General features: G+C 44.1%; 1 protein-coding gene across 2 annotated transcripts; it reads right to left on the bottom strand.

Annotated features, from left to right (window-relative positions):
- Window positions 1-421: 421 nt before the first annotated feature.
- Window positions 422-13,434, bottom strand: LOC143327357 (protein FAM110A). Of its 2 annotated transcripts, XM_076741654.1 has the most exons (3): window positions 13,248-13,434; window positions 2,771-3,190; window positions 422-2,440 (listed from the first exon to the last, which is right to left on the bottom strand). In XM_076741654.1, the coding sequence occupies exon 3, from the start codon at window positions 2,428-2,430 to the stop codon at window positions 1,033-1,035; it is 1,398 nt and encodes a 465-aa protein (XP_076597769.1). In that variant the 5' UTR covers window positions 2,431-2,440; window positions 2,771-3,190; window positions 13,248-13,434; the 3' UTR covers window positions 422-1,032. The 2 variants fall into 2 exon arrangements, with proteins under 2 accessions (XP_076597769.1, XP_076597768.1); XM_076741653.1 differs by lacking the exon at window positions 13,248-13,434 and having other exon boundaries at window positions 2,771-3,358.
- Window positions 13,435-22,213: the final 8,779 nt, after the last annotated feature.

Genomic DNA, 22,213 nt, shown 5'->3' with positions numbered 1-22,213 from the left:
AGTATACTCCCTTCCTTTTACCCAGCCTTTGATTTTCTCTCCATCTCTCTTGAGGCAAAATAACTTTTTTCATGCTACACTTACTTCAACCATCCACTTATGAGATCATCCCTTATCATATGACTTGCTCTCTCATCCGTGCCAAGACATACATAGTAAACAGATTTCTCTCACTGCACCAGTGCAGCATAATCCAAGACATGAGACCGTGTTTCAGATGCAAACGCACAACTAGACAATGTTACAGCCAGATAGATACACAGACAGCACTGACTGCAGCTGCTACCATATTTACTGTAAATGACCTGAATGTACATCTGTGCCGTGAAGTGATTATCTGTGTGAGAGTAATGTGTGTGCTTTGAGAGGTCAAACCCTAAAATAAATGCATACAGACGTTTCACTTGCATGCTGACAGAACTTTGTATAATAACAGTCTTACAGCCAAAAGGGTTTTTTTTGTTTTTTTTTGAAAATACAAGTGTTTTTATGGAAGCTTTTTTGTGAAGATTCACAGTATCAACGTGGTTCTCTTCCTGGCCTGCTCAGTCACTGCACCGTGTAGCATCAGTCTCCAGCAGTTTGCAGCCCAGTTCCAAGTTCTGGTTCTGTGCTGCAGACAACATTTGGTACACACGCACGCACGCACACACACACACACACACGCACAGTACCTTTACATGAGGAACCATAGTCGCAAACATCCTCTGCCTTCATCATCATTTATAGCAGTCTATTATTGCTTTCATATACCAATATCGTTATACAAGATCAAGGAACAGGGAAACGTATCGTCCGTTTACTGGTGCAGGGAAGCAGTCCTGACTTGCAGCCCAGATAAAAAAAATCACTGATGTGCAATTTCCAAATCAAGCATGAGTCTTCACAGGAAACAGTAAAAACAACTACTGGATTATCCTTAAATGTGATGTAAGGCAGCAGAAGATGAACAGATGGGCTCCTTTCTTCAGACATGTATACAAACAAAAAGTACTGCTTCCCTGTTTTGTCTTTCAAGTCCTTTCAAGTCCTCTATACGTTAGAGACAGCATTATTAGTGTCTCTCGCCTGACGGATGCCGTATAACCACTTTATGACTCGAGCGTTCCTCTCGATGACAGAGATGCCGTAGGGGACCCGTTCATTGGCTGCGGCTGGTCCATCTTCGTTATCCTCGTCTCCTCCATCCTCCCTCGCCCGGTCAGCCTCCGAGCTGGGCGTACTGACGCTGCGGAGCTTGGAGACAGACACAATGTCCGAGTTGGCTCTCGTGAAACGCTCCACCCCACCCATGCCCTCCACCTCCTCTGGGTCCAGCCCGCAGTAGTTGAAGAAGCGCTCCATGTCCGCTGTTGCACGGGAGTAACGGTCACTCAGGTCTGACTTGGAGCGGTGTAAGGATGGGTGTTTTCGGGCAGACCCCTTCGAACTGGCGTTTGATATACGGGTGAAAGCGGGGGAGGCTGGCGGGATCATACCCGCGCGGACCAGCATGGGACTAGGTGGCAGGTAGGCTGGAGGGGGTGGTAGGGTTTTGGAGGGGTTGTTGAGCTGCGCGTTGGGTTGGTTCTGGGGAGGTGGAGGAGGCGGGACCTGGGGGTGTGCGACTTGGCCCTGGGCAGTCTGTCTGGGCCTGAGCTGGGGCTGCAGCTGGGCTCTCTGAGGCTTCCTCATGTCAGCCTGAGGCCGAACGTCCACCCTGCGCACTGTCACCAAGTTCGGGGAGCTATAGGGCACTGGAACCCCAATGCGGGGTGCTCGTGCTGGAATAGGTGGGGGACGGCGGGTGGGTTCTGCTGCAGGGGTCCGGAGGTTGTTGTTCAGTGGAGAGGAAGTGCAGGAGGAGGTGGAAGAGGAGTTGATAACGCTGTGATTCAATGGTTTGATGTTGTTGAGGAGTCGGTTGCTCCTCTCCTGTTCCACAGACAGGCTACTGCCGATGCTTTTTGCTCCTGATGAAGGAGAAGATGAGGAGGGGGAGGTGGAGGAGGAGGACTGGGAACATGGCATTGGTCCATCACATACATCATTAATAAGATTATTCAGAATATCCAAGTTAAGAGCAGGTCCTCTTCTCCTTCCACGTCCCTCTCTCCCTCCTCCATTCTCCTCATCAACTGGGCAGCGGGGCCCTTTGCGTGCTGGAGGAGTGCTGATCTGACACTGGAGCATCATCCCCGGAGGAACAAGGGGCTTGCGAATGATTGGTGGTTTGATTGGAGCCTGACGGGTGAGGGCCACCTGCTGGCTCTTAACGTATTTGGCCTTGTCGGCCTCCAGGCGTTCTACGGCGCTCAGTTTACGGGCTCCGGGTTCAGCTTGACGACGGAAGTAGTCCGGACCCTTGTTAAGTATCCTGAAGGGCATGGCAGAGGTGAAGGGAACCCCAGCCAGACGGCTGTCTGATGGCCGCAGGGTCTCCACCGGCATCCTGGAAGAGCTGACAGACAGAAGGAAAGATTTTCGATCAGTGCAAAGTTTTTTGAAACAGAATTGGATAAAATTAGTGGAACGAACAAGAAAGTGATGAACTTCTGTATTTGTGTGGAATGTAACAAAGAGTGGACAGGAGACATGAGATGAGGCAAACAGAGGAGCTGACAGAAGGAGAGGTGTGTAGGAGAGGGCTTTAATGGTCAACGAACATCCTTTTAGAGCTCCCACATGTCCTCTCTAAGCTTAAGAAAAAGCTCTTTTGTACTCTCTTTTCTTCCCACTCTCCTCCCCCTCCTCCCTCCCTCACTCCCAGAGCCCCCTTTAACTTCCTTACCGGTCGCTGTGCTGCTGCTCTCACTTCTCCCCTTTTCTTCCTCCCTTCTTCTCCGTCGCCCCTCTTGCTCTTTTATCCTCCCTTTTTCCCAGTCCGGGCTCAGTGAAAGGCTACTTGAGGGACAGGGTCAGTCGGGGTCAAATTCCACATCAGGCCCGGCCAGACCACCTCTATTAGCTCAGTGCTGACCCAAAAGGGGTTAGGCTGCAGATCGGGGTCACGGGTCAGCCACAGTGCAGCCGATCAGAGCCTCTTTATCCAAAACGCAGGTCTGGTAGATCAGCTGGCAACGATCCCGGGCAACACAGCAGCCTTTATGATCCCCCTTCAGAATCCCTGTCCAGTTCGTCCGTCAAGCCTGTCCAGCTGTGATCTCACACAAAAAGCTGGCCGGCAAGTCAGCAGGAGATCCCCACAGTCCTGGAGGGGGTTAAAAGAGATGAAAGTCCAAGTCAGATAGTGGCAGAGCACTCCGTTTTCTGTTCTCCTCTCATTAACAAAAGCATCCACACACACTGATGCACACACACTCACACACACACACACACACACTTCTCCGGCTGACAGACAGGGACTTGCTTGAACACTGAAGTAGAGCAGACGGGACAGGCTTTAATACCGCGTCTGGCTCCTCCCAGCCGGCCAATCACATGTCAGGCCGGGAGCCTCAGTGGGGCACAGGGGGCGGGGTTGGAGGCGGGAGGCACGCTCGCATTGGTCCTACTCAAAAAGGATTTTGACCAATTGGACCCCTCCCCCCCTTCGAGCACAACAAAACACTGAGGCAGGGTTTTCATTCAAATGAAAATTCTTTGAAAGGGAGAAAGGGGGGAGAGAAGAGAGGGGAGGACAACGGGAAAAACAGCTGCAATTTTTTACATTGACTTGCATCAAGCTCAGCGGGGTGCTATGAAAACATTGTGAAAAAAGTGAAAGCTCACACAACCTTTCTTCTGCTTTAGCTCTTTGTCTTCATCACCACAGAAGAAGAGACAAAGTGTGTGAACAACAACAGTAAACAATAGAGGATTATCTTATTGCAGGTCCAAATGTGCGTCTTTAATTTGTATTTTAACCATCTGCCTGGGGCTGCTGGTGCAATGGGCTTAATGTCTAGAGTCTAAAGAAAAAAAAGAGCCCAACACGAGCAGCACAAGTTTAGAAACAAAGAAACAAAGACAGGCAGTGAAAGTTTTCCCCTGCTCCGTTTCTACACCTTAGCACCCAATTACTTCAATTATTTCAAAGCACTGCTGACACACACAAAGTTCATCTATTTTTTCCTCTTTCTCAAAGCTCTAATTTCCCAAAAAAAAAACAACCCTCTCCTGTTTCTTATCATTTACAACATTACACTCAGGGTTACATCACAACCAGCTACTGAGCTCCCACCTCCTCCTCCTCCTCCTCCTCCTCCTCCTCCTCCTCACCTCCAACATACTATCTATCCACACATTTTTAATTAGTCTTTTTATAGCCGTCTTCCTGCCTGTCTCCCTCAACATGTGACCCTGTTTCCCCAACATCTCCCCCTCGCTCTCATCACTGAACAGCCGACCAGAAGCAGGGAGAAAGAGAAAAAACGACCATGACAGCTTAGACTTGGATACACACACACACACACACACTTGCTTTCACGAACTGCGAAGATATGTGCACACACAGTCACACGATTTGCTTTCATCTCAACCATGTGACAAATCAAAGAAGGGTTTAAAATAGTCTTTCTTAAATTACAAACACATTTGCATCACAGAAAATAATGATTCACAAACATTAAGCAACCAAAAGCCTTTAGGCAAACCTCTAAGGAGAACATTTAGGGGATGGAGCAAAAACACCGTGATGGAAACACTGAATGGAAAATAAAGAGAATGATCTAAGTGAGAAGCAAATTTTACATCTTATAGGCAAAGAAGAGAGGGACTGTTCAGTTAGTTTCAGTTACAGAGAGGTAGAAACCCACAGGATGACGACACCAACACCTGTGAGCAGAGTTTCATGTGTAAAATCAATGTATGTGGTGTGTCTGTCAGCAACCTGCAAGAGAACATGTTTGTGCAACAGCACAGTAAACACACGGACGATGGTAAAAACTGGAGCCAACCACTGATACTTTACAAATACAATATAAAGCCGAGACAATATTTGAATACAGGCTAAACATATCCATTAAAATAAGCCATGAAAGCCCCTCTTAAAAGCTTAATTTTTAAGCAACATATGTCAATTTGTTATTACATGGTTTCAATCTTTCTTGTTCCAAAATACTCAAACACTTTTGCAGAAAATCCCCTAAAAAGAGGAACTTAGGAAACTGAAAGAAAAGCCCTCAGTACCTTTTCACTTCTTCAGCTTCGGTGCAATAGCTATAGGTAATTACAGAAATGGTTGTATCTGTTTCCATTCATAGAGCTCATCCCAAAGAAAAACTTCATTCTGATATCAGGAAACGACACAAATACTTTGAAGTCCTGATTCAATGTGTATATATTCAATGTGTAATTATCTAAAAGGTGTACTTGTACTGAACTGGTCATGTCACAGAAGTTGAAGGCTCCATCTCTGCCTCTATCACACACTTAAACAGGATTCTTATGGTGGACAAATCATGTAAACACAAAGTGGAAGCCATTGTTGAAGGAATCATGGGATATCTCCCCAGTTTAACACTATTAAAACACAAGGGTTTAACAACCATGTAAGAGACTGAACCACCAATAGTCATTATTGTCAATGCAAAGCTGCAAAACCCTGGAACGGAGGACTGAAAAGGGTCAAATAAAGGCTGCTATATTCATTTAAACTGCATGGAGATCAGATTTGGAAGTATGCAAATGCAACAGTTACCCTCCGTCTTTAAAACTCAGCAAGGAGAAGAACCATCTACATGCAAATATTGTCCGCACGGATAGGCCCTTATTCCTAAAAACAGCGGCCATTGTCATTCGTCTCCTCAATGTGCAGGACCAGCCAGCTAAAAGACATCACTGCAGGACTAATGTGTGTGCAAACAGCAGCATAATCCCCCTGCCTGCCACCAAACAAGGTGTGAATTGATCAAGCTCCATCATGTGTCCACAGGCTTGTGTGTGTGAGTGAGTGAGTGAAAAACAACTTTCTAGGGAAACAAAACATCTCCTGTCCATCTTGTTTTTCTAACTTTCCGTTTCCATTCATGTTCTGTTCTGCAGTTACACAAACAGCTGATGTCTCCAAAAGCGACAAGCGCACCGCAGGCACCGACCACAGCGACAGACCACGGAATGATATTTCTTTTCTGCGATGGAAACTTTCTTGGTTCGATTATCATAAAACTATGCTAACCACTGCGTTGTTGTGAATCTGACTGCGCTTACATTCGCCTTTCCAACCGCCATATTAGCTGGTAATGATATGTCTTATGTCCGCTGTGTGTGTGAGAAAGAGATTGTGTTTCACAGTGTGTGAGCGAGTCAGGAGGAATATGTTAACAAGAGATGAACAGATTACAAGGGAAGATAGAAGTGTGCTCGGTATTGTCCTGATCTCTGACCAGAGAACTTGCACAGGGTGACAGGGGAAGCTCCAGCTGAAGGGAAGAGATGACTAACTTTTTACCACAGATGACGATGGCCACCTACCAACCAGCCCGCTGAAGACTAATTACAGGGAGAGCCCACGACTAGGAGCCATTTGCCTCACCAATATTTTTAAGCCCTGAGTTCCTGAGTGACTGAATACATAGCAAACAGCAACACGTGAAGGAATGGGTTTGGTAGGAAAGAGGAAATGAGTTTTTCTACTTTTCTTCCAAGAAAATATTCTCAATTATGACAAAAAACAGGAAGATGCAGCACTCCGAGAGTCCAAACACTGAGGGACAGGAACAAGGTGTGTGTGTGTCTGTGTGTGTGTGTGTGTGTATGTGTGTGTGTGTTCTGTGACACCAGCTAGCTTGTCCTATCACAGTGGCCTTGGTCCCAGTGGACAATGACCCCAGACTGTATAGAAAACAACAGACCTCACCGACAGAGAGATGTCAACAGAAAGCTCCTCCTGTCCAATCTGAAACGTAGACACTGAAGAACACATCATTCACGAAACTAAATTAATGGAGGAAGTTACTGGAACAAGATTATGTGAGTTCAATGAATTCTATCTTCAAGGCCCATTTGAACTGTCCCTGACCTGGAAGGGATTCAGCATCTTGCTCAGGGGCAACGTGCAACTGGATACTAGTAAATCATATTTAAATCCTTCAGTCTCTGAGCATAAGAGAGAGGGGGAGGGGGGGGGGTAGTTAGTCAGCAGTGATTTCTCAGGTTCGTTACTCACTCGAAGGACAAGCAGGAAGCGATGACGCATTCACAGCAGGAAATGTGTGAGAAAGACAGCAAAACAAACAAACGCAGTCAGCTGGAGTCTTTGCTACTGACTGTGTGTGTGTGTGTGTGCGTGTGTGTGTCTGTGTGTGTGTGTGTGTGTGTGTGTGTGTGTGAGTGACCAGCAGGTCGTCCCTGTTTTACGGTGACCATCTATTTCTGGGCACACAGACTGGTCTGTTTGCCATGAAGCCAGCGTAACTACTGTAGAGGAATCACACAGCGAGCGAAGCACTGACTGTCCAACCTCACCAGTGCTTAAGCAACAAACAAGCAAACAAACAAAAAACAAAAAAAAAAGCTTCACTAAAGCCTCGCAACTTCTGTCAGGCTGTTGCCTTTACCTGCTCGATCAGCCATTTTCTTAAAAAGTGGAGAAGCGTGGCCCAGATAACAGCTGTGACCACACAAGCAGACACACACTTACATAATCGTTCTGAAAAGACATAACTGTTTTATATCTTTTCATTAGTTCTGCCTTTAATAGACAGAAATATTAATAAACAATAGACAGAGGAAATATTAGTTAAACAAGACATTCCCAACTCAAAGTCCACATTCCCAACTCAAAGTCCACTCACTAGTGTTTTCACCTTTACACCAGTTTTCCTAGCCTATTTTTCCATGTTATGGAGACAACAATTTTTGAAACTGGTCCAGTATTGAGCAAGAGTGCTGCTGCTGTCAGATACGAAACAGGCTGCAGTGTAATCCCTCAGTGTGTTTGTGTGCAGTCAATGTACATCCACAAAAAGTTTGTTTGCCACTGACAGGATCAGGTTGTGTCTGACATTATTATGATATAAGATAACTTCTTTTTAAAGAGCAAGATCTGTTTTGTTTAACTAGAGACAGTCATTATATCGCTCTGGCCAAAGCCACCAGACTCCATTCACAGAAACAGTAGTTTTACCATCGTAAAACACACACACGCAACTAAAACAAAATAAAACCCACCAAAATCTTCTTGGTTCATCTTTCCACTGTTCCCGCAATCACCGCCGACTTCGGTCAAAATAAACCCTTAATTCACCAAGTTAGATGTGAAAATATCAAGGAGTGAGAGGAAGGGCGTACATCAGAGAAGCAGAGGGGAAAACGGCGTTTAAAGCCGGAATATCTTCACATCTAACAGGAATTATTTTCACTACCCATCATGACCAGCGAGATTTCAACCTGTCGGACTCCAACAGATGTCTCCAATTAAAAAAACTGTAATTAATGGATAAGAGAAATAATTTTTCATCCCTCTTTAGGCTCGATGGTGATGTGCACTGAAGTTCTGGACGTTGGCGCAGAAATATTTCCATTCATCAGACAGAACTGTCAAGTCATTACGCTCTGTTTCCATCTCATCATCATCTCATAAAATATATAAAAAGTGACATAATAACCATAATGTAATATTCTCACTGGCCTGCATGCCGCTTTCTACTGTTCCCTGTGTGCGTTTGTGGCATCAACATCAAAGAGGCAAACTTGCCTACTGGTAATGGATAAGCGCCAACTGCTGATTTATGTTAGCCGTGTTAAACTTTGGTGTAAAACTTGTATGAGAGTCAACAGCCATGCTAATGGCCCATGAGGATGTAGCTAAATGCTAACATCAACACGCTAACTAGAATTTTTACCATGTTCACCACCTTGATTTAGCAAGCATGTGAACATTTGCTAATTAGTCATTGAATGGGAATTACTGCCTGGCAGATGTATGCCTCCACCAACCAGTCAAGTCACCAGTGGAGTGACCTTTGACCTGAAAATTTAATCTTGAGTCCAAGTGAACGTTTGTGCCAAATTTGAAGAACTTCCTTGAAGGCATTCTCAAAATATTGTGTGAAAATGGGACGTACGGACAGACAACCCAGAGCATAATGTGTCCAGCCACAGCTGCTGATGACAGTCTAACCTGATGAGAAAAAGTCACAACCTAGGTATAAACCAATCATGTTTTGAGCATATAACACAAACCCCATCTTGTCCGCCCCAACTGGGACACACCAGATTCAGTTTTAAGTCAATAAAAAGCTTAAAGGAAGAGTTCAAAAGGTTATCAGCCACTCCCCTTCAGAGTTCATTTAGGGAGGTCCAACGACAGCCAATGAAGACAGAGAGGAGAGCGCCAGACCTCAGAGGATTCAACCCTTAAAGTCCTAGCTTCACCGCACAGTGCTGTCCAACTCTCAGCTCTGGACACGCTGCTCATATCCTACTGAAAACAGCCCTTGGCTGGGTGGAGAGCTCGTCTGACATGCATGACTGAAGTGTCGGGACCACAGGGTTATGCAACTCTTATAAGCACAAGGGTCTAGTGGACTGCAAAAACAGCCACTGAACCATAAGCAGACAGTTATTACAGCATCTCACTTCATCTTTGTATGGCCTTCCCCCACTCCCTCCACCCACTCCTCCACCTCTGCCCATCACTGTCTGTGTCTGTGGCCCCAGGAAACACACACACACATCCATGCACAATTACACCCAAGGGAGGGATGAGGAGGGGTCAAATGAAATCCTGTCTCATGTGTACATGTGTAGTTGTGCATCCATGAATGTCAGCATCCTGCTTTCTCTGCATGTGTGTGTGTGTGTGTGTGTGTGTGTGTGTGTGTGTGTGTTTGTGTGTGTGTAGCAGGGAAGAGAGTTATGACTGAGTAGGTAATCAGTGGAGAGCAGGTGGCTAAGTCTTCCCTCAGGAAAACTGAACCCAGCAGCGAAGACAAACATTCTATAACATCTGCCATTTGCCCACATAAGCCAAATCGAAAAAATTAATTCAATATGCATCACAACGTAAACAAGAAAAACACAATCCAAAAAGGTGTCACACTGTCCACACACACACACACATACAGTTTCTGTTATTTAAAGCTGTTTTGTCTTTCATTTGCCCACCAGGATGGTCTAGCACAGGGGTCTCAAACTTCTCAAAAGGTCATCTGACTTCTATTCAAGGTCAGAGGTCTGGAAGGATTGGCGATAACAAATGTCCGTCTCTTGGGATTGGACCAGCATGGAACCGAGGCAGACGAGGCTCACACAGTTAGTCCATATTGATTTCAGACTCAGGCTTTTCTTCCAGCTACATGTACACTAGTTCTGGTGTCTCAGAGAAAAGGAGGCACATTCTGTATCAGCCGTTCAGGAGCTGATAGCAAATTCTCCAGCATAACATTAATGTGTGAACTCGACAGCAACAACACACGACGCTCCCTGCAGCAGCTAGCATCACAATGGCAACGATATCAATGATAAGGAAATCAGCCACATTAAAACCAATCATCAGGGGACAGGATCGCTGTGAACGATCTCCAGCTACACTCTACATTCAATGTCACTAACAGATTATTGATCAACAGAAAATTCATTTCAAGATAGAACATGTTACACTTCCTAACATGTTGTAGCTTATTCACAACACACGGTAGTAGAGGCTCTCAGCCACATTTGTCCAAGGACCAAAACACTGTGTTTTAGGCCTAATCAGCCAATTTTGATTATCAGTGTACACAGAGTCCTCAATAACATGGAAAATCCATAATGATAGCGTAACTAGAAAATGCTTCAGACCTCCACCAAGGAGGCAGTGAGTGCTCCACACAAAACACACAGTTCAACTACCAGTGAATGAATCCTTCTCTCAACAACAACAAAAAAAAATCCTCTCTGGGAGCCCAGAAAACAAAAATACCAGAGACTCAATACAACAGTTAGACAACGAAAATAAACTCAAGTGACGCCTCTTAAATCAAGCAGACAAGCTTAGTGACTCTATGCTACACTGGATAGGATAAGACAGTGCAAATGATATAAGACAGAGCATATTGCTTCTGTGAATACAGAAGGACTGCTGTTCTTGCTCCACCAGACAGACATGCTTGGAGGAAATTTTATATTACCAAAAGAAAGACCAGCTCAGTCACATGAGTGTTATTTACCGAGCTACTCACGAATGGACTTTATTCCCAAGACATATCACACAAGCAAACAGCACAATTTCGTTGAATTTTTTTCAGAATAGCATCTTTTCCCTCTGGAACAGCTGTAGAGTCTAATGTATGGAGGTTAAAGTCCCAGTAATCCACATGTGGATAGGCCTGCAGCACCACAACACATGGAAGCAGTGGAGGGTCTGTCTGCATTTGTGGTCCGGGGATACTGGGGGGGTGAGAGGGGCTGTATTCTGATTTGAAATGAGTTCTGAAAGTTGTGAGAAGTTGGTTTCCATGTTTTCCAAACGTGATTGAAGACTGAGTGTAAAGGCGAGTTACATTTATATGGTCGAATACTCAACATCATTATTATGTTACATATATATTATTTCTTTTTTTCATGACTTGATGATAATTGAGGGTATGCATGTATGAACATATTTAGACTTATGTGCACACATCGGTATTCTTTATCTTATAATTATGATTATGGCAATCACCTGGTTGGGTAGCAGATTGTATCTAACTTGGTTGTAGAGTTGTAATGAAAGAAATGCACAAACTAAGTTTTTAGTGCTTCTGAATAACCCAGAACCATGTTTAAAAGAATCACATACTGGAGTGAGATTCAGATCAGAAATGACTATAAATGACTTGGAATACAGTAATGCTAGTTATGAACCAACAAATTCTACAGTATTTAAACGAATCTTACCCATCAGTGGTGGATCCATTAATGAAGTTACAGATTTTCATGTAGTTTGATTATTGTCTTATTGGGAGCTTGTCTGGTCTGAGTGTGTGTTCTAGACTTTGTCATGTTATGTGTAATGATGCAAGTTATTATGGTTGCATTGTCTCAATGTGAAGCTTTTGGTGGACCCCAGGAAGAATGCCGCAATGCTGTAGCTAATGGGGATACTAATAAACCAACTAAACACACACATACTAATGCAATTACATGCTAACTGCATACTAAAAGATACAGAACACCTAAACAGCCAGGCACACATGCACACATGAACATACACACTAACACACCTTTATGCTGCAACTGTATAGCCACAGGGCAAAGAAGCAAAGCCCCCCCAACGCTGTGATGAAAACATTCCAGAGACACGCAGGCGTGGATGCAATCTCATACTGATGAGCTACCACACACACACACACACACACACACACACACACACACACACACACACACACACACACTGGTGGGAGGGAGAGTGGTCACTGTGGAGTCGCCTCAATGGCTCGCCCTAACTGTTGGCTTAGATACAGGGAGTGTTTTACTCACTTGCACTCGCGCACACGCACACGCACACACACCGGTGGTTGCACTCACATGTACAAACACAGTCACACACTGGACTCATTCTCCAACCGTTAACCCTTTGTAATCCCAGTTTCTCTGCACTGACAGAGAGGTGCTGAAAGTCTAAAGAGCAGTCATGAAAAAGTGACTCCGTGTTCGCCGACAGCTGCCCTCAACATTTCTCTTCTCCCACACACATACAGGCTTAATAGCAGAAATCAAACACACACCTTGGAGAGAAAGAGAAAGTTCATCCAACGTTGCTAGATCTTTGACCCTTATCTACTATGAACTGAGGCACCTCTGCGCAAATAATGCTCTCAAACACTTTCCGTTTATGCCAGAAAAAAAAAAAAAAAAAAAATGTAAATGTCAACATCAAACTTGTCACCTGTCTGCAGCCTCTCACCCTGCTACAGCTGAGGGGGCTGAGAGAATGAAAATAGTCCTGGAGCAGAGCTGCCAAATGTTATAATCAAGACCAGTATTTTTAGATTTGGCATTCCATGTCAAGGACAAGGAAGCATGGCAGGAACACAGAAAGAGACAAAAGCTGCCTTTACTATGACAGACATTTCAGTGCTCTGGATGGTTTTACATCTCAATAAAGAGGTGCTGCTGATCTCTGGTTAATGTCCTATGTTTAAGATAGCATTCACAACAAATGATTGAATGCATTTACACCAACAGAAATCAAAAGCTTCATTCATTGAAGACATATTGACAATTATTGACAACTGTCACTCTCAAGTATGTTTGCTCCCCTCTAAGGGGGTAGCCCCTTAAGTACACAGACACAACCCCATGTCTACACACTGCAGGCATGCTGAGGTGCTCAAACAAGACAGCAGATAAAGTTTACTCACATGATGTATATGAGTCAGGCAGCAAGATCTTGAACCGGGTCTCTGGAAATCAGGAAGACTAGAAAAGTGCAACTTCAAAACTCGAGTGAGGAGTTGTTGTGAAAGAAGCAGGTAGGAGATCTGAGTCTGAGGCTGCTTTCCTTGCGTTCCTGTGTGTGCGTGAGCCAAATGAACACTAACCTGAGTCTCTCTCTGCTCCTTCGGGCTCATATGCTTCCCTCCTTCTCCTCCCACTGCTGAGAAGACTCCACCCCCTCTGTCAAGAAGCAGGAAGAGAGTTGGGAGAGCAGGAAGCAACAGCTTTTTCCTCGTAGTCACGTGATCCTCCAGTCACTTTCTCATTAACTTGTCTTTCTGTTGAAGTGCCATTTCCACTACCTATGACAGTGGCACTCGTAATGCAGGAAATGGAAACATTGAAATGATTCATTTTTACCCCTGCAGGTGTAGTGGGTAAGGTATCACCAGTGATCATCAGGCAGATCATCACGAAGAAAATATTAGATAAGATTAGTTTAAGTCATTATTCAAGCAAAAATACCAAACAATCCCTTGTTCCAGCTTCTGTGAGGACTTGCAGCTGCTTTTGGTCCTCTGAGAGAGTAAACGTTAATATCTTTGGGTTTTAGACCATTTGTTGGGCTAAAACAAAGCAATTTGAAGGTGTTAGCTTGGGCTTAAAAAAAAAAATCATTAAGACATTTTTTACATTTTTTGGACCAGAAGATTTACCAAAACAATAGATTGATCACTGACCAGTAGTCGCATCCCTTTACATTACCTTAAAAATATTACAGCAGGTTGAAAAAAGAGAGGAGAGACATTATTGTTTAACTGTTCAGGTGGGTTTAACCTCTTCTACATTCCTGACTGCATTCAAGTAAAATCAGACATACGAGCACGAGGCCATGCTCTGAGAAACACAGCCCTGTTCATTTTAATTTTTCCTCGTTCATTTGAATGGGACCACAGTGTGTCTCCTTTCTAGGGAGAAAACCCAGGGTCCCTGACGAAAAAGCTGAATCTGGCTCAATTTTTGTTATAACTCAATGCAGCGTCACCCAACAAGGTGCTGCATAGGCCAATCGAACTCGTGCATGCGCACATACCTGTGGATTACTTTGTAATGTGAATGCTGTATTTCGAGTGTGATCCTCATATCCCAGTGATAACTTTCCCTCAGAGTAAAGTCCTGTCTCAGTTACTCCAGATAACATCAGCCTTTTCCTTTCAAACACTTTCTGAGATAAAATAATGTATTCTAGAGAGAGAGAGAGTCAGGGAGGGGAAGTGGGATAACAGACAGCTGGTGATGAAAAAAAAAGGAATATCATTATGAAGGAGGTGTGGTCAAGGATATCCTGTCATTAGGGTCTGCAAAACAGTGGTTCAGGAGCAGCTTTAGCTCCTGGATTACCTCAAGAGTATTCCGGTGAGTCTTTCTATGAAGGTTTGTGTCTAATTAATGCAAAAAAAATAAATCAGGAAATGCACTTGTGTCCATTCTCACGAGTCGTTTAATTCACTTCCTGCAGGCCGAGGCCAAGCTGCCCTCGCTCCTTACATACAGTCCAAACACACGCAGCGGTGCTTATTTAAAGTAGTCAGCAGGGCGGGGTGCGACAGAACAACCAGCCTCCCTGTGGTACACACACACTAAAATACATGTATACAAACGGACACACAGAGTCAGGCACTCACACCCACAGTCTAAAATCAAACACACACATGCGGTGGTCAGTCATCCTCCGGAGGCAGCAGCAGGGAGCGGACTTCCACTCACACTCCCCACTATAGAGGAAAAGCAATTGGCAGCTCTGAAGTCAAAAAACACACAGCAGGAGTCGACGGGATGGGAAGATAAATACTTCAGCTGGGCCAACAAATTTCAGCACCTTCTCTACCTCCTGTAACACATCAATCACACTGTCCTCCCTCCCATCACTCCTTCTGAGGCCTGGGCCCGGCTGATAATCACATATTTATCATCTCTGCTTTTTCTTGCTCTTCTCATACATATTTTCTACGTTTCCTCTTCTCTGCTTCGGCAAAACATCTACTTTTCTCTTCCTGGATCAATCCGTTTTCACCTCACTTCACTGCTTCACCTCCATCCTGTCTTCGCGTTCTAATTTAACCTCTCGCCTCATTCCTCTCTCCAACTTTCCTCCTCCTCTCCTGCCAGTCCCTCTCAAATCTTCTGAAAGCTACTCGATCTCTGTGCTGGGGGGAATATTTTAAACATAATACCCTGTGAGCATCCCACCTGGCCCTCCGGCAGCAGTAATGCACCTCCATGAGAACACACACCTTGGTTGGGAGACACAGAGGAGGCAGGTGGATTAAGAGCATTAGTGTGAGTGTGTGGTGCCTTCTTATTTGGCCAAATACTCTGTGATCCATGATACACAGACGTGCATACATGCTCACTTACCCACACAATGATGAGTCTATATTATCGCCCCACTGGATGTTTACTAAACACACACCGTTAGCTCTATTCACAATTCTCTTTTCGGATTGATCAGCTGGAAATGTGTTTTTATAGAGACCACCTAAAGAGGGCGAGGGGTGTGAAGTTACTGCAGCTCTTGCTTCTTTCTCTCATACCAAAATCATAAGCTCTGTCACTTGACGTGCACACACACACACACACACACACACATTCCACGAATGCAGGCACTCACCAGACTAACATCTCACATTACCGCTCACATTACACACTGACATGCCCAAGCAGGCCCTGTCACCGTCACGCTGCATCCTCAGTTGGCGAAGATACCAAACTGCACCCAACTGGAATCAATCTCCTGAGAACATCGCACGTATGCGAGACACGTATGTGCGAATCTAAACTTCTCAGAATGCACATTCATGATGGCACAGGTGCAGGTGAGAAGCACACTGTTCCTGTGCTCCGAACACTTATCTCCTCAAATTTGCATTTCATGTCTTTGGCAGGTAAAGGGAGTTATTGCACAAGTGATGACAGACGGCAGTTAAAATTCAAATTTCTAGAGCGAGTACTTATCAGGTCTGGTTTGGCCTGTGTTGACTTTCACAAACACAAACGTGCTGTGAACAGACAAAGCAAATATTTTGGCCTCGTTTAAACATTTAGAGTTCTTTAGGGCAACATGTGACTTGTTTCAAAGCCCCTGACCCCTTTGCAGTGAAATATAGCAGACAGCAACAGAGAAAAACTCTGTATTCAATGGAAATGAATGGAAATGTGTAAAGTTTCAAAGAAACTTCCCCTCACCCTCTAAATCAACTTTACCCCCTTCAATCTTTCACAGGACTTTTACCATGAGCTACCCGTACAGATGCTCCTGGCACAGTGAACGACACTACCTACATAATACAATGTACGACCTCACCCTGGATTAGGGTTAGGTGATATGATAACATACAGTGAGACAACAGAAATTTGTCAGCTAGTAGAGATTTCACCACACCATTTCCACAGAAGATACTGATGATGATCTGCTGGTATAGATGACTCACACTTGCATTAACTCTGACAGATTTTATCCATACCGCCTACTTCTACTCTGTATTACAGGGGTACTCCAGTGAGATAATATTGCACTTTGATAAAGTTAGAGGACTCACAAGACACAAGTGTTTATAAATGGCCAAAAATTGAAGGACTGAGGCTGAGAAATCCTGACTTTTAGTCTCTAGTGTGGGTCACGCTTCAAAAACCCTGGATCTTACAAATACCATAATTAGTAACTAATGATTAGTTTCATGACTGATTAATCTGTCAGTTACTTTCTCAATGAATTGTTGTCTATGCAATAGGTGGAAAGTACCCATCGTCAGCTCAAGGGCACATTTTCAAATTGCTTGTTTTGTCTGAACAACGATATAAAATCCAAAGATATTGAATTAGTAACATATAAGACAAGAAAAGCAGCACTTAAGCTGAAATGAGTAACAATTCTACAATTGATTATTCAACTAATTGTTTCAACAATACCACAATGTAATTCAGTAGTGTTCATTCTTTCCCCCTTGTTTGTCAGCTCTGTCACGCTTCAGTTCAGAAAACAACCACCAGTTCAGTCAACAAAAAGAAACTTTATGTTGTAACGGCACAGCTGACAACCACATCTTGACCTTCTCTCAGTTCATTTGGCCCGTGAGGCCCTCACGTGTAAATCTGCTGACAGCTTGTCTCTGTATAAAGATAGTCTTGTAGGATTGATTCCAACGTGACACAGCAGCAGAGATCTCAAACACAAAGGCATGTTAAAAGCTGTTTGTTTAAGCCCTCTTCTTAGTAGGTCAGTGGGCCTAGTGTGGAGGGGGGGCAGGGTAAATAATGGTTAATGAGAGGCATGTTACAACCTCAAAACAGCCAGAGGTGCTGGGTAGTGTCTCTCACGTGCAATGAAGAAGTATGGCCTTCTGGGAATTAAAAAAATGGGGGGAATGATGAAAGAAAGGCTGCCATCTAAACTGCAGTTGTTTGTCTTGGAAGGGTGAGGCAGATGATGGACAAGACAGATCCTCCAAAAATACATGTGCAAACACACCCGCATGTAATCTCACACACAAGCAAATGCCCTTCCCAACTCACACGATGAGGGCGTGTGGGGATTCACGAAGACAAGCACACACTTTGTGACATATCAGAGACACACACAAACTCACCAAACCAGATGCTGAATTTGTGTATTCAGCGTTGATTCGGTGTAACGGTCTGGTTCCCAGCCTCTGACCCAATTAGAATTCATGACTCACTCTGTGTTTGTACTGGTGACATATAAATAGCAGCAGACAGAAACAACACTTGTGCTCCTTGACCTGGCAAACACACCTGTTAACTGCACTGAAAAAAAAAAAATGATAAAGGGTCTTTGCAGCATACCAACATCGTGCGAGGTCCTCCTCTCGATGTTAACTCGCATTGCTGTCAGCCGGTCTCAGACTCACAGCTTCATTCAGTCACACAAGACGAAGCTGTTTGCATGTGAGGGATCTGAATGTGAGTGCTGAGCTGGTGGCCTCCAGAGTTCAGTAGAGACACAGCTTGCCAGGACAAGGAGTCACACTGACCTCATTCTTCAGGGGGACAAACTGGGGGCAGCAAGGGGGCAATGGCTGAAGTAAAGTCGGCCACGTGACTCCTACTGTCTGGTATATTTGGGCCAGAGAGGGCTTAACCTGACCGCGCACACTTAAAACCTAAGACATCACATCACATCACAGAGTTCCATTTGAAATGACACATTTATCGATCACTCTGGACAGGTCTGCCATAAAACAGAGGAAAACAAGCAACTTGTCTGTCTGTTTACATGCCATGAAAATAACTGCACTTGCACTGCCGCAAATATGCTTCAGAATGCATGGGAGCGGCTCTCTGCTTCTCCGGCCAGTCGTTACACGACATATGTACACAAATAACGTGCGATGTATGCTGGTACTCGTCTTCCAAATTTCTTCGAGACCAAGATCGCATCATTTCCTGTGAATCCCTTGTGCATGTGAACACCATCTGAACTCAGCGTTGTTATGCTTTTCACCACTGACAATGTGAACTACTATACAGAGCATTAAGCAATGAGTGTATATATATTTAATGGTAAGAATAAATGACAGCCGTAAATACAATATATACATTAAAACTTGGGTTTCACATGATGAAAATTTTGAGGATTATAACTTTAGGTACATTTTGCTAATACTTATGTACTTCTGCTTAGGCTATGAATACAGAACTTCACTTACTTTACTTTTAATTGAGTATTTCTATGGTGCGGTACTGCTACTTTTACTTAAGAAAAGCATCTCCATTCTTCTTCCACCACCTCATCAGAGTACATATGCATTCAAATGCACATCTTATTTAGTGCCCATAATAAGCAAATCAATACAAGTTGTTCCTCTCCACAAGAATGCATACAGAATCTGTCCGACTCACATCAGCTGAGGACTTGGAACAACGTTGCGTAATGCCAGACTGTATCTGTGGCTGTGTGCGTGTGTGTGTGTTGTATACTCTGGCCAAGTGGAACAGATTATTGGGCTGGTGCAAAAAATGAATGCAACATAAGATGACCTCATCATCTCATGGCAGTGCAGATAAGCCGCACACAAAACTACGTCAGTGCAGCTATAAAGGCCAAATACAGGTGGCACACAGGACAGATTACAGCCAAACAGAGAGAGAGAGAGTGAGAGAGAAACACAAGACAGACAAGCAGGACAGTCTGCAAACAAGGAGTCAGTCCCTGTGGCATGATGAATAATACTCATTTGAAACAACCGTGACTGTGGCACCTTCTAACCAGGATGTGCTCCTCCTGGGAAAACTACCAAAACAGCACTCAGTGTGTTCTCTTCTGAGAGACATACATTTTGATGTGTAAAATCTAAGGATGGCCAGTCTGCATTCTGTAATGAAAAACAGAACATTTCTCTATGTTGCTGTGCAACAATGATGTTGGTTTTAATACTACAGGCAACAGCTAGTGGAGCACAATCTAGTCTAGACCGCACTATTATTTCATTGTGATGGATGGTATGTAGGGCTGGCTTGGTAGGAAAACTACATTTTCCAGCAAATCATAGGCTTGCTGTCATAAAGACATTCTGGAAGAGCAGCAGAGAACATCACCAGCATAAGCAGCACTAGTTAGTTAGTCTATTAAGCAGGCTGATGTAAGAGTTGTGATTAAATAAAATCCCTTTATTGGTCCTGCATTACTTCCATAAGTGCAACAGCAAACGTCTACTCAGTTAATTTGAAATGATTCAAAATGAAAGGATGACACTTTTTTAAGTGTTAATTACATTAAAATTCCTGTTTCACTGCAATATTAACTAGAAGTATTTAAGCAAGAGTTTAAAATAATTTTGCCCACCAGCAATGCAAAGCTGCTGATCGAGCTAATTTCAGCTCCTGAACTAGACAACAGCTCTGTTACCACCAGAGTATCATCAGCCAAGATCCTCCAAGTGCATTACATAAGCAGGAGCCCATCCCCTGCTTTGATACCACTGATGTAAAAGTACATCCTGTGCACATGATTCCAGTGGGTTGTGGTGGGCCTCTGACTTAAAACCACCATAAGCTTCTTTCCAGACATCACCAACCCATACTCTTCATCCTAATGTTTCCCCTTGTCTAAATGAGGGAAACAAAGTCTCTGCAGACTTTCTTTAAAAGATAGATGTGAATAACAGTAGGCAGCTCTGCACCACTGCTGTGTGCACTCTGTCACGAACTGTTATTAACGTTTGAAAAGTAGTATGCTTTTCCTATTTAGATATAACAAACAAAGTCAGAGTTCCAGCCCGTGTCAGCTGACTGTTTTTCTTGTTTTCCCAAGATGAATGAAGAAGGGCCCAGAAAAAAAGACTCCACAACCAACAGCAAACTGACTTTTGATTAGGCTGACTTGACTGCAGGATGCACATTCTTGGCCTGGGAATGATTAAGAATGCAAATTACAAGGTGGTGTGCTTGTTTCTGTTGCCTAAGGTGAGCAATTTTTGCAGGTCTTTTGTGAGTTCGAGCCAATTACCAAGCCAACATAATGCAAAAAGGCTGCTTTTCTCACATTCTACTTTATATTCATGTGACAGGATGGGCCAGTGGCTCAGCAGAACATCTTTCAATGAAAGCAGGCAGGGTCAAAAGAAACACAAATGGCACTTTAGTCAGATTATTAGGTTAAGTTTCTAGAGCTGAAGAACTTTCCAACAGGATACAGCTGTCATGCACTTCAGCCTGTGCCTTCATCTGCTCAGAAATCATGACCTTTAAGCTGACTCAACCCGCTGACTGAAAGAGAAGACGCCAGGCTACTACAGGAAGGGACGTCTGATTCTTCAGAGGCCCATTTCAGGCCTCAACTTCCTCATCTGATGGAGAAAAAAGAAGCGCTCTCCTCCCCCCAGTGAAAGCCTGGCCGTAAATACATCTACAGCCAAACAGTCTGAAGCTTTGTGTGACCTTTAAACCAGACTAGACTCACATCCTCTGATACTCAAGAGAACTTCCTCTTTTTTATGCAACAGGCCTCGTGTCACCTTCTGGGAATCACAGCGTCCAGCTAAAACAGGCCTGTTTTCACAACATCACCTCCTCAGTAAAGTCATCTGTACAGAGGATGACAGAGAACCTGAGGTGGTCTCAGAGAGATTACTGCAGAGTTAAATGGGACATGAATACTAACCTACAAATAAACAGGGCTCTTGTAAACAGCCTGGCTGTAAATCTTGAAACAATGAAGCAAAGGGAATATCTTTTGCGGTTGAGTGGAAAGAATGTTGACTTAATAGCCTCTTTAAAGGTGTTAAAGGAACTATTTTGGCCCCTTGCAACTCAATTCAAAGTAATATCTAGCCAACTGCAGGAGAAGGCGAAGTGAATTTAAATCATTTCTTTCATTTTTGTTTCGTTTCATTGCGCCTGACTAACGTCCAGTATGCGGAGGTTACGACGAGGAGTTCGTCACACAGGTGCGCCACATTTATTGCTCCACATGACCGCTTTCATTAAAAAAGACCTACTCACCCGTGTCTGCAGCTCGTTTTTGAACACGGTGTCTCTACTTTTCCTATAAGATGTGTCGAAGCGGGTTTTCGAGATAGTAGTAACCGTTGGTGTTGTCAATATTAACAACGAACAGTGTCCACTTTCCCAGAAACTTTCAATGTTGGCGCGGCTGATACCACGAATGAACTTCGACCACGCTGTAGCAAAATGCTGCAATCTACACTTAAACGCATTGGAATCTTTAACGTAGTGAATACATTAATGCATTTGACTTCGACTGAGTTAATGTGAAATACCGAATTCCTTTAACAACACAGTTTATTTAAGAAAGACAGTTACCGCACCCCTAAAATTATCCCCCACTTTGGTACGGTCGAGGTTGCCCTCATTGGTCAGTCTGGGCCATTCAAGATTTGGAGGACGCAGCGTGCCTGGTGTCTTGGTAACC

The sequence above is a fragment of the Chaetodon auriga genome, chromosome 10 (assembly GCF_051107435.1).
Source record: "Chaetodon auriga isolate fChaAug3 chromosome 10, fChaAug3.hap1, whole genome shotgun sequence".
NCBI classification, from domain to species: domain Eukaryota; kingdom Metazoa; phylum Chordata; class Actinopteri; order Chaetodontiformes; family Chaetodontidae; genus Chaetodon; species Chaetodon auriga.
Note: the sequence above shows the minus strand (reverse complement) of the source record. Positions and strands in the feature narration are given on the sequence as shown.

Excerpts from the sequence above, each read along its gene's own strand:
- LOC143327357 (XM_076741654.1), bottom strand. The coding sequence starts at position 2,430 with ATGCCGGTGGAGACCCTGCGGCCATCAGACAGCCGTCTGGCTGGGGTT.